Source organism: Capra hircus, chromosome 1, assembly GCF_001704415.2.
Source record: "Capra hircus breed San Clemente chromosome 1, ASM170441v1, whole genome shotgun sequence".
Taxonomy (NCBI): Eukaryota; Metazoa; Chordata; class Mammalia; order Artiodactyla; family Bovidae; genus Capra; species Capra hircus.
The window spans coordinates 154,095,858-154,108,628 of record NC_030808.1 but is presented as its reverse complement, the minus strand read 5'-3'; the positions used below and the strand labels follow the sequence as shown (position 1 = coordinate 154,108,628).

The 12,771-nt window shown below is 43.7% G+C and overlaps 1 protein-coding gene across 3 annotated transcripts in view; it reads left to right on the top strand.

The window, feature by feature from the left end:
- The window catches only part of TBC1D5 (TBC1 domain family member 5), a 588,062-nt gene that overhangs the window by 415,992 nt on the left and 159,299 nt on the right, over window positions 1–12,771 (top strand). For all 3 annotated transcript variants that reach the window (XM_018053168.1, XM_018053179.1, XM_018053183.1), the window contains one exon: window positions 8,790–8,932. In XM_018053168.1, the coding sequence (XP_017908657.1) occupies window positions 8,790–8,932 (143 nt within the window). The remainder of the gene's footprint in view (window positions 1–8,789; window positions 8,933–12,771) is intronic.

Sequence of the window (12,771 nt, the reverse complement as noted above, 5' to 3'; positions counted from 1 at the left end):
TTCCTATTTGGAACCAGTCTGTTGTTCCATGTCCAGTTCTAACTGTTGCTTCCTGACCTGCATACAGGTTTCTCAAGAGGGAGGTCAGGTGATCTGGTATTCCCATCTCTTTCAGAATTTTCCACAGTTTATTGTGATCCACACAGTCAGAGGCTTTGGCATAGTCAATCAAGCAGAAATAGATGTTTTTTTTGAACTCTCTTGCTTTTTCCATGATCCAGCGGATGTTGGCAATTTGATCTCTGGTTCCTCTGCCTTTTCTAATGCCAGCTTGAACATCTGGAAGTTCACAGTTCACGTATTGCTGAAGCCTGGCTTGGACAATTTTGAGCACTACTGTACTAGCGTGTGAGATGAGTGCAATTGTGCGGTAGTTTGAGCATTCTTTGGCATTGCCTTTCTTTGGGATTGGAATGAAAACTGACCTTTTTCAGTCCTGTGGCCACTGCTGAGTTTTCCAAATTTGCTGGCATGTTGAGTGCAGCACTTTCACAGCATCATGTTTTAGGATTTGAAACAGCTCAACTGGCATTCTATCACCTCCACTAGCTTTGTTCGTATACTTGGAATTAAAAAAAATCAGAATGGCCCAGTGCCTCCCAACCTTCAGGAGGCCTCTCCCTCTCTCTATTGTCTGTGTCTCCCCTTTCTATTGGATCATGTTTATATAGTCATTTCTCTGAGGGGAGAGGTACAGATGTCAGTAGAGATGGGATGTGAAGAGAGATTGGGCTTATGTGTGCTTCCTGCCCCAGCCATTAGATGGTTAGTGGGCATGGGTCCAGTGACCACACCTGTTGGGTTAACCGACTAAAAGACCCCCACCCCAGCCTAAGAGGGAATGGGAGCAGAAACCAGAACCTCACCTAGTGATTCTCACACTGTGATCTGCGATCAGCCGCATCAACAGCTCCAGGAAACTAGCTGGTTCAGAATGCTAATGATCAGGACGCGTCTAAGTCTCAGAAGCAGAGTCTGAGACTCTCGGCATGGGCTCTAACCGTGTGTCTTCCTCAGCCCTCCAGGCTTCTCTGATGCACACCAAAGCTTGAGACCATTACTCTAAGTAGAAGAGCCGACCGATAGTCTCAGTCTTTTCTCTCCTCCTAGTTTCACGGGAATGCGTGGTGGGTTTAGGAGCGCTGACAGCTGGCAGCACAGTGAGCTGGAGACCGAGAGTTATCACCTCATCTGTGGCTCCCAGAACTTAGTATACACAGAGATGATCTGGAGTCTTGTCAGAACGAAGAGTGTGATCCAGCAGCACTGTGTTGGGCGCCTAGGAGTCTTCATCCTTCCGGAAAGCTCCCCAGCGATGCATCCGATCCTGGGGTCACGCTTCTGCAGGCAGAGTCCTAGCAGACGCCAGGCCACAGCTGTGGTGCATCCAAGACACAGGCAGGCAGGAGGCCGGAGTCCAGGAACTGAAGGGAGAGCGTCCCAGCGGGCCTAGGCGGCCTTGTTCGATTCCTCCCTGGGCGTGATCACTCACTGCTAGTGTGCGTTCCCAGGGATCCCTCCAGAGATGAGAGCGGCACAGGGGAATGTCTGACGAGCAGCCGGGGAACCCTGTGAGCGGTCACTGATGCAAGCGCAAGATCCGGGAGATCCCTGGTTAATAAGAGCAGGCCTGGGAAATGGCGGTCCGTGTCAATTCTGGTTCTGTTTTTATTTTTGCTTCTGGCTGCCCAGGGCCTTCCTCGCAGCATTGGGCTTTCCTGGCTGTGTGCTCGGGGCTCTTGGGTGAAGCCCAGGCTCTGAGGCGCTCAGCGCTGCAGTGCTCCGGCTCCCCGGCTGTGCCACCCAGGTTCAGTTGCCCCGCAGCTTCTGGGGTCTCAGATCCCCACCCAGGGATCAAACCTGCATCCCCTGCTTCAAAAGGTGGATTCTTAACCAGTGGACCACCAAAGAAGTCCCTATTCGTATTACTTTAATAAACATTTATTGACTCCTGTACTCTGTCCAAAACCAAATAACCCCATGGAGCTTGTGATCTGCTGGACAAGATCACAAGGGAAGAAAAAGAGAAGGGAAACCAAACCAAACTGTCATAACCTTTTAGCTGGGATTTTTTATTGGTGCCTTTATCTCTGGTCAGTGTGACTGCGGAGCCTAATAGATACGGAGTCTGCAAACATCAGGCCTGAGCCTTGCGCTTGTCCTAACTTCTGAGGGGCCAGGCAGGGTTGGTGCCCCTTGTGGAGCGGGGGTGGGGGAGAAGGAAGAGAGGGTCCAAGAAAACCACCCTCCAGAAGGTGTTCGCAGCTCCCTGGCAGCGGCAGGCCGTCACATGGAACCGTCACCACTGTTGCCTCTGAGGAAGGGCTCAGTATGGCTCTCTTCATGATGTGTGAGCGGCCTGCAGGTATGCGGTCCAGCTTCCTTCCCGAGTCCCATGGACCCTGACGTTTCCTAGCTTAGGGTTAAACCTCATGTCAGTTCCTCCAACGATATATATATATATATATATATATATATATATCCAACAATATATATGAGTGCATTAGGAGATTTAAGCAGAGGAAATTGGAAACTGTTACTCAGTGAGGTTGATTCCATTGCTATATGAAATAGTCTGTGGCAGTTTCAAAAAAATTATGTCGCCTAAGTGTTGTTTTTTAATGAGTTTCATATTGGGAAGGACAGGAGCAATTATCTTCAGGAAGCCTCAGTATGCTCTTTAGAACACTGACTTGCTCATAGCTCCCTTTCCCAGAGATAAAGTGACAGAACAAAGCCTACTGATGGACTTCCTAGAAGTAAAACGTGTTTGTAGTATAAACAAAAACTAGTTCTCACAGAGCCTGAATTTAATTGCTCCAGTGCGACCACCAGACGCCCGTCCGTTCTTCGTGCTGTAACTTATAGGTCAGCGCGGCCTGCAAGTCATTTTCGATGCACAGTGGCTCCCCTGTAGTGAAGCCCGAATAACTGATCGGGCAGGGAGACTGCATCTCCGCAGCCTTGACCCCCGCGTCCACTCGAGTCAGAGCGGGGGTTCCAGCTGCACCCTGGGCACAGTGTGCAGGAGTGAGAGCACAGTCTCATCTCAGAACTAAAGCAGTATTGGACTACGACCATCCTTCAGTAGATTTATCCGAACTTGCTGGTAAATCGTACACCCTAAAGCCCCGCAGTCCGTGAAACACCATACTTGTAGTCCAAATGGCAGGTCTGCCTCTGAAAGAGGGCCGTGTGCATGCGTGTAGACGTGCGGTTGCCATTCTGCGCGCGCGCTCAGAGCATCTTGTCCCCTGGAAAGCCGTGGATGTGCAAGGCTCGGCTTCCCGTGCAGGCTGGTTTTGCCAAGGCTGTGTTGCAGTTGTTTTGACAAAACAGCTTCAAACCCTTGCCAGAGAGAGTAAATTCCAGTAGAAATGGTGATAATTATTAGGAACTTATTTTTGGAAACAGAAACCTTCCTTAATAAAGGGCTGTGTGCTGCCCTCTGAGAGGAACAGGGAATTTTCCCCGAAGTCAGAAATATACTTTGAACAGTTACTCTGCTTATTCTGTGGAGATTAAGTTAGGTTTAGCGTGTTTTCCCAGAAAGCCAAGTTCAAGATGGTTCAACCGTGTATTATAAGGAGTGCTTAGAAAGTAGATCTGGGTTCTTTAAAGATAATCATTAATTTGAAGTTACAGTTTCTTGTGTTTTTATAGTAGAGTTTGATGGACATGAAGTATCCACATGTTTCTGTAATGTATGCCAATCTCAAATATTTTTAAGAAGACCAAATTGATATATTTGACTAGGTAAAAAAAAAAGTAGCAAACAGGCTGAGCATCTTCTAATAATTTATTCTGCAGAGCTGTTAGAATAAATGGGAAACGAGAAAAATTATTTGTCTTCCATCTTTTGTACCTTTGGTCTCCAAAGGAGTTAGATGAGAACGCCTTGTGACCCTAATTACAGTAACCTCAGTATTTTATTCTGGCTTTAAGACTGCTTTCACAGAGTTGACATAAAGGAAAACTCGAGGCAAATTAACTCAAAGGAACTGAGTTCAGAGGAGCCCAATAGAAGAGGAGCCTAAGTCCCGTCAAGGAGGCGACGGGCGCAAAGACCAGGCCTTTGGGCTTGCTTCTGTTTTTCTCTGATGCAAACACCTAATTTGGATTCTGTGTTCCTTCTCCACTAGTCATTTAAAGATTGTTACCTTTGAAAAGCCCAGGTGAACGAAAACAAAAGGTTAATATCATTAAGCAAAAATCTAACTGTGCTTTTGTGTTCTTATATTCTTACCCAGTGCTATCATTTCATGATCACAGGTCACTTAAGATGCCCTAATAATGTTTGTTACATTAAGTTGAATATACCTTTTCCATTTCACTTGTTCTTCTGAGGTGGCTGTACCCATATCTCGGAAGAAAAAAAAATGAAGATTTAGCATACTGATTGCTTTCTGCATACATAACCCACCACAGCCATGTTGGAGCAAGGCTGTTTTTTTAAACCTCAGTCAAACTGGTCATTTTCATAAGCTGATCAGTAAAAAGTGTATTTTTCTTGGTGTTTCCATGGGTCATTCACTAAGCAATAACACCATCAGGAGTTACTGATCCCAAGGGAATAACAGCTTAATTACACAGAAATTTAAAAATGAGAGAAGTGTTGCATGAGTACAGACATAGAGACTGTCCTGTCTCTGGGTGGTTTATTATTAAATTTAATACTCAGATGGTCTTTTTGGTTTGTGCAGATTTTAATTACTAAGTAAGTCTGGTAAAATATGAATTATTGTATTAACACAAGTGATAAAACGTACATGGTTATGAGCATTGCAATCTGTAGGTGTAATGTACATAACTCGAGATTAATAGTATCAAGCAATTAAACTGAAGTTAAAAGAAGGTTTAATGCTACCCTTAAGTGTAACTTAAACTCTCGCTAAATATTTTTAACTGCAATGAAAGCATGTTAATTTTAGGAGTGACTTCTTTTACAAGACCTCATTTCTTAGAGTACGTTTTCCTTTCTAAGAATACAAAAGCACACTGAAATACTTTCTGCTGGTAACTCATTCCATAAAGATTCTTTTTTCTGGCTTTTAAGCTCAATGAAGAAAGCCCAAAATAGCACAGGAAGTTTTGTGTGGTGAATATATATATGAACTAAATCTAGTTGGGGTAAAAGGGATTAAATTATTGATAAGATCATTGTTGCTCCCAAAGCATTCCATTAGTCATACCAGGACTTCTTAAATATTTTGAGAATTTGGCCTTAATTTTCCTATAAGTGCATATTATATAGAGGAAAATATATTTTGCTTTAGTTTAATATCCTTACATGTACAACCCACTAAGAGTCTAATATATTGTGCTTAGTTACTCAGTCGTGTCCAACTCTTTGTGATCCCACGGACTGTAGTCTGCCAGATTCCTCTGTCCGTGGAATTTTTCAGGTGAGAGTACTGGAGCGGGTTGCCATTTCCTGCGCCAGGAAATCTCCCCACCCAGGGATCGAAGCTGTGTCTCCTGCATTGGCAGGCAGATTCTTTACCGTTGCATCACCTGGGAAGTGGCTTGGCCAAAATGTTCCTTTGGATTTTTTATAACATCGTACAGAAAAACCGAACAAATTTTTTGGCCAACCTGATAAACATGCTAGGCGTCTGCTAATTGATTCTTTCCTTCTGTGTTTCCGGGTTTCCCCCACTTCCTGAATTATTTCTATGCTGCCACTAACAAGATCAACGCCAGTATTTCCAATTTAGCTACGGCTTTGCTTCTAGGTCGCGTGACAGGTGGCATTACAGTGAGTTTAACAAAGATCTTGGTGAACATGTAAAACACTGAGCAAAATGTTCTCTTACAAATAAGAACTCGCTGGCTGTGTGTGTGAGTGTGTCTGTCAGTGTCTGTCTCATACACACGCATACACCGAATATGGTCCTTGCCCTGGAGTTATTTACCAGTGTACTTGGCAAGGTGAAACCTAAAAAATAAAGCAGTGTGAAACATTTATGAAGTGGCACATCAGAGCTTCCACATTAAATAGAGAAGCGCTGAAGACTCGTGTGCTGTGGTCTTGAAGGCGTGTTTTATTCACTGTCGATTGCTGGGTGTCTGAGCCCCCCGCCCAACCGCACTGCGGTGGTGGCTGCCCACATGTGTCCTAGCAGAGTGGGTTCCAAAGCTAGGCTAGTGCAACCCGGAACGGCAGGCACATTGCAAGACAGGAGGTTTGGGCAGTAACTGAGCATTTTGTCACAAAAATAGTAAAACTATATATTATTTCTGAGAAGTAGGCTCCTTTGTCTTCTCTGCATTATCCGTGATGAAACCGAAGATGTGATTGTCCCTGAGAAAAGGAGAGGAATTTGAACTTTAAGTTAGAGGGGGAAAGATGGCATTGCATTTTTGTGGCGTGTGTTAACCTTTATTAGTTCTTTACTTTTTTTGACAAATGATGTTTTTTGTAATATGATGCATCACCTTTTTTTTCAAAAGGCATTTTACTTTCAGTAGGAGATAACAGGAAAAACACACAGAAAAAAAAAATGTCCCTCCACATAAGGCCTCACAGAAGCAGTGTCTCTGGGGAAACTGCAGCAGGAGTTACCATGGGCTTATTCAAACAAGGGGAGCATGGACGTCAGCCCCAGGCAGGAAGGGGGCAGGCTCAGGGCCTAGGATTACGTTGTTGGTGAGTTTCATGCTGGCATCCGGATTTGAGACCAGGAGGAATCACTTTAATGTCAGAATATGTAATTTTCAAAGTGCCAAAATTTACCTATCCATCAAACCAAGATAATTCTCAAGTTTATTTATTTACTTCTATTTTCCAGTTTTGTTGAGATATAATTGACAAATACAGTTGTAGGTATGTAGCATACATCATTGTATTTGATGTAGGTGCATGTTGTGAAAGGGAGTTAACACAGCCGTCACCTCACGTGTTTATTATTTTTATTTTTGGTGAGAACATTTAAGTTCTTTCTCCCTCAGCAAATTTCAATTACACAACACTCTGTTACCAGCTGTGGTCACCATGTTATACGTTAGGTCCTCTTCAGTTTTCTTCACTGATGGATTTTTCTTCAGTTGTGTCAGTTGGATAACTGAATGACCATGTTCTAAGTGATTGTAATTACTTAATTTTGCCGATACAGTTATCAGTTTAAAGGTCCTTTTAACAGGTCCACCATATGGTTTAACCCAGGTGCTTTTTGCTTTGCCCATTCGTTGCCCATTGGTTCCACCAACACTCTTGGAAAAGCAATTAATTGTTTTTAATTAAGAGCAACCTGTGTAATTTAGGGATATTTGGTACTTCTTAAAATAGTAAATATTATCATTTGTAATTTAAAAGAATTAGAAGTGTGTGTAGAAATAATGTTTTATTCTAAGCCACATAAATACAGGCATACTAGACAAAATACACATACGCATTTTGTGTTAGCAACCTTTCATATTAGCAGTGGGATATGAATTAAAAGGTAGATAAAAATTGTAAGCAATTCTGTAACATTTTTTAAGTGCTGATGTCACTTAGGCATTAAATTTCCTTCCTGAAAAATTGAGTAACATAATTTAAGATGTAGTTGAAAATATAATTTAATTTTTCTGTTGATTAATTAGGTAATATGAATAAAGGAATTCAAGTATTTGATGATATGGCTCTTAATAAACTGATATGTCTGTGTGATTATACACTGTTCTGTCACAGCTTTTTGATTCCTCCTTAAATGTAATACTCCCTGAAAAAAGTAGTATCTGATTTTTTTTTTTTTTGGCCCCACTTTAACCTCACAGATGGTTATATTTGGTTCTGAATTTTGCAAAGAGGTAATGTCTCTGAACTAATCTTTAAAGAATGGCCCCTATTCTGTGCTATTTCTTGGTACTAGAAATTTAGAATTTTTGAGTCTTTGTTGTGTGATAGAATCACATAGATCTCTAGCTTAAGTTCCTAGAGAAAGGCTTGAGTAAAGGAATTATAGCCATGTATATAAAATTAGAAGTAAATGGATAAAAATATATCAAGTGAATTATTTTAATTTTCTTATAAGAATTAGATATTAATGGCTTAGCATTTGCTCAAAGTCTGAAGTGTTACTATTTATGATGTATAATGACAGACAGACCTTGTTTACTATTCTCGTTAGCTTCTTGGATCTGCTCTGTAGCATCCGTGTCCATCCTCCTGGCCGTAGAAGTGACTGTGTTTTGAGATAATACCCCTAGAAAGGTAACCTCCTTGACAAGTTATTCTGAAGTTAAAAATCAAGTATCATTATATGTTTCATTTGAGATAACTGTCTACGCTTGACAAAAAACATCTGTCTTTTTTTCACATTTAATTTTAAAATGAATATTTTTACATAGGAGTGACATGTCAGATGCAGTTTTCTGTTTGACTACAGTAATTCGTCATATGACCATTTGCAAAAGTCTAGTTAACGAAAAAGGTCAGTAGTGATACAGAATTTTGGAACATTATTATTTAATTCATCACCTCACAAATGAGGTGCCTATCAGTCTTCTCCTTGCCTTTTTGAGGTCTATGATCCCTAATGCGCACGAGGGGTTTCTGCCCTTTTCAAGTATCGCACTTGCGCTGTATACCTATAGGAACAGAGTCTAATGAGTATGGCCTCATTATGGAATTGCAGGATGCATTTGAAAGCCTAAAACTTGGACTTTACTCTATTAGAATTTTATATATAATATTTGCTTGGTGTGATCAATTAAAAATTGGTATTTTTCACAGCTACAGGAGATGATTCCTCTTTATATTGCTCTCAACAGTACTGTCTCCTGAATTCGGCTTTTGTTTCCCACAGACGGTGGGTGCGGCTGCTGTTCGGCCGAGAGTTCCCGCTGCAGGACCTCCTGGTGGTCTGGGACGCCCTGTTCGCAGACGGCCTCACCCTGACTTTGGTTGACTACGTCTTCGTGGCCATGTTGCTCTACATCCGAGATGCTTGTAAGTGCTAATGGCCGTGCTGGCGTGCAGTTTGGCGGTCCTGAGTTTGTAAACTGTGTCTCTTAAATGTACTTTATCTTTTATTTTGAATTACCATGCCTACATTTTTATCATAGGCAGTATATTGGAAGTTTCAGAGGAACATACTAAATATATTTTTGTGAGTTAACATGTATGTATCAGATGTGGGTAATTTTATCCTGAGAGAATTGGAATATTCTTCAGAACCATGTTTCTAAAGGCTCTCCTCCTGCTTTGATCTCGTCATTACACGCGTTTGTGAAGCATGCATAGAAAAAGCCAGAGTTTCAGATATGTTTAGAGCTCCACCTTCTGACAGGTAGGGGATATTCAAGAGTATTTATCAGAAGACAGGAGCTGTTTTTATAGTGTCAACAACTTGCCAATAAAAAATGAATATTGCATTTAAAGACACTCCAACTTCTTAGTTACATTTTGACCAGACGTACTTCTCAATGGAGTGCCCAGTGGCAGATGTGTTCCTGTCTCATATGATCTACCTTTGGGTGCTTGCCTAGCTGGAAAGCCTGGGCCTGCCCCTTTGGAATAGTCTGATAATCCTCAGCTTGAAGAGAAAAGCAGAGCATGTTTTAAATTTCAGAATACCTCAAATTGTTTTCCTTTTCAAAAGGAAGAATTCACAAAACCAGATCTGTAAGCCAAAATGTAATTAGGAATGTTTGCACAAAGCGATGACAAAGTAGGAGATAAAAACTACTGTAAGAGTGGGGCTTTGTCAGGAGAACATAAAGCTATTTGGCGCCATTCATAATCTTGACTGTGAGATTGCTGTGTGGTTCTCTATTTATTCATTAGACTTCAGCCGTGCCAGATGCTGTTGTTATCCCTCTGGTAAAACTAATAATATTCTTTAAATTCTAGATTATACTTTTAAAATTCCTCCCAAATTACTTGAATGAATAAATGACGGGAGCACCACATTTTATCTTAAACTTGTCATTTTATTCTGTGCCTTGAAGGTCAGATAGTTTGGGTTTTGACATACAAAGTAGAAAATTCTTTCTTTCTGAGTAAGAACATGGAAATCATAAGAGGAAATAACCTAGGAAGTAGAGGAGAATGTTTGGATAGATTTTAGGATATTTAATGCTAATCTCCCACTGAAAAATACTATGATTTTTATAAAGTATAAGTAATGAAAAACAAGGAAATCGGTCCTGAATATTTATTGGAAGGACTTGATGCTGAAGCTGAAACTCCAGTACTTTGGCCACCTGATGCAAAGAACTGACTCATTGGAAAAGACCCTGATGCTGGGAAAGATTGAAGGCAGGAGGAGAAGGGGACGACAGAGGATGAGATGGCTGGATGGCATCACCGACTCGATGGACATGGGTTTGAGAAAGCTCCAGGAGTTGGTGATGGACGGGGAGGCCTGGTGTGCTCTAGTCCACGGGGTCACAGAGAGTCAGACGAGAACGACTGAGTGACTGAACGGACTACATGAAAAACAAAAGGAATGAGAAGCCTCTTTTATTTAAAAAATTACTTTTGGATAATATTTTCAAAAAATTTTTCAAGCCAGACAGCTATTGAAATCTATTCTGATTTTCTGTAGTCTTAACTAAATATTTACTCTTTCGTTAACTATTGTAAAGCACAACCATATTTTTAATCACCATGTTTCCTATCCTAAGATCTGCTTTTAAGAATTAATTTCAGAAAACTTGGCGATTTGGGACAGCTGAAGCCTTTGTCCATTTTTAAGACCTTAGAGAACACGTAGACACAAGTGAAAGAAACATAGAGGTAATGAAGCTGTTTATTTCATAAAGTCTCAGTTTAGTTTAAATCCATAACAATGGGCGAGACTTCCTAAAAATAGGATGACCATTTGTGAAGTATTTAAGGGGCACTGCCCCTGTCCTTAGGAAGTTTACCAACTAGTAGGAAACATTAATTAGTAGGCCTAGTAATGGTAGGAACTAGTAGGACAAAGTCTAGGAGAACATGGCTAGTTGAAGACTGATGTTTCTGGTCCTGCGGTGGAGGAGGCAGCAGGAGAGTTCAGGAGAGGCGCCAGGCTCCCCTCTGGGCAGGCGTGTGACCCGAAAAAATGCTGTAGACGCAGGTAAGTGAGATGAGGGGTCTGCAGCGTGAGTATTTAAGAGGCTCCGGGAAAGGAAGAGCTTGTGTTGTAACGCCTCGAAGCTGTTTTATAGCGTCAGGGAGGTACCGGGCCAGGAGTGCAGAGGCACAGTCAGGTAAGGCTGGGAAAGTGCACCTGTGGACGGGGGACAGTCACTGGAGACCTTTCCAAAGCGGGTTCCGTGGACTGGGGGAGCAGAAGCTGGATCGTGGTAGTTGGTGAGTAACTGGACAGCTCAGAACTGCAGCAGCCTCTTCTGCATTCCTTTTGTCTCATGTACACATTCCATTTTCAACTAAAAGTAGCTAAATGGGAAAGAGTGTGCAGAGAGCACGTGCAGAGTCATCTTTAAAACAAAGTCCACAGGGAAGGGAAGAAGATAGTCGCAGTTAGAGGTCAGTGGAGGGCAAGGAAGGTTTGATGGAGAAGGCAATGGCACCCCACTCCAGTACTCTTGCCTGGAAAACCCCATGGATGGAGGAGCCTGGAAGGCCGAAGTCAGTGGGGTCACTGAGGCTCGGACACAACTGAGCGACTTCACTTTCACTTTCTGTAGAGGGAGGGGGTCCCAGCTCCCAGAGGTGTGGAGAGCTGGCAGAGAGGGTGCTTCTCAAGCCGGTCGAGCTTTTCCTTCAGAGATCAGTGCTAGTACTTCAGTCCTGCTCCGTGGGGAGGATTCATGTTATTGAAAGTTTCATTGTTTATCGCTGGTTCTGAGCACCGCCTCCTCCACTCCCCAGTCTGTCTTGGGGGGCCTCTGTATCCCAGCTTATAGAACTGGACCCAGTGCATAGTAGTCCTCCTGACATATTTTTGGGGGAAATAATGGAAGAAACAAGGGCCTAGAGGCAGTGGCGTGGTATCAGGAGTCCGTGGAAGGAGGTGCTGGAGACAGTGGCTTGCAGGGTCACTCAGCGCCTGATAAAGGATAAAACCTGCTGTTTGTGTGAGCAGGGTGGGGCGGGGCTGGGACCGGGAGGTGTGGGGGCAGCTGCCCAGGAACTCGTGCCAGCCCCCGGAGCTGTCAGGGAGCCTGTGGGGACACCCTGGGCGCTGGCACCCGTGATTCTTGAGGGGCAGGATCCTCAGAGGCGAACAGTGATCCAGGCCTCACGCTAGGTGCACGCCTGGCTGCAAGGAGGCAGGTGGGTGGGGGTGCTGAGTGCACTGTCAGGGAGCGGGTTAGGAGGAGGAGGGAGGGAGGAAGGTGGGCGGGAAAGACCAGGAGGATCTCAGAGCCCCGGAGGGCTGCCGGGGTCATAGAACCCTCAGAGCTAAACCCACCAGAGGGCGGACCTCAGAGCCGTGGAGGACTGCTAGGGCGTACAGAGCTAAAGCACCACAGGGGGTGGGCAGACAGGAGGGCATGGAGCAGGTCGGGGTGTGACCCGCGGGCAGTCTGTGAAGGGCAGGAAGTCACGGATCGGAAGATTGGGAGGGAGCTGCGAGTCTGGTTTGGGCCTCCAAGGACGCTTTGTAGAGAACCACGGTAGGCAGCGGTGTAGACGCAGCACGGTGCGCCTAGCGAGGAGCTGTCAGATCAGTGCAGAAGAGCATCGCTCCTTTATTCAACGCCTCAGCCAGCCAGCCAGGATTTATTGAGTGCCTTCTGTTTGCCGGCCGTGTGGTGTATCCGTGACAGTGAGGAAGGGGCAAGCTGGAAGTGGAGACGTGGCGTGACCTCCGGAGGATGGGGGTCTCTCAGAGA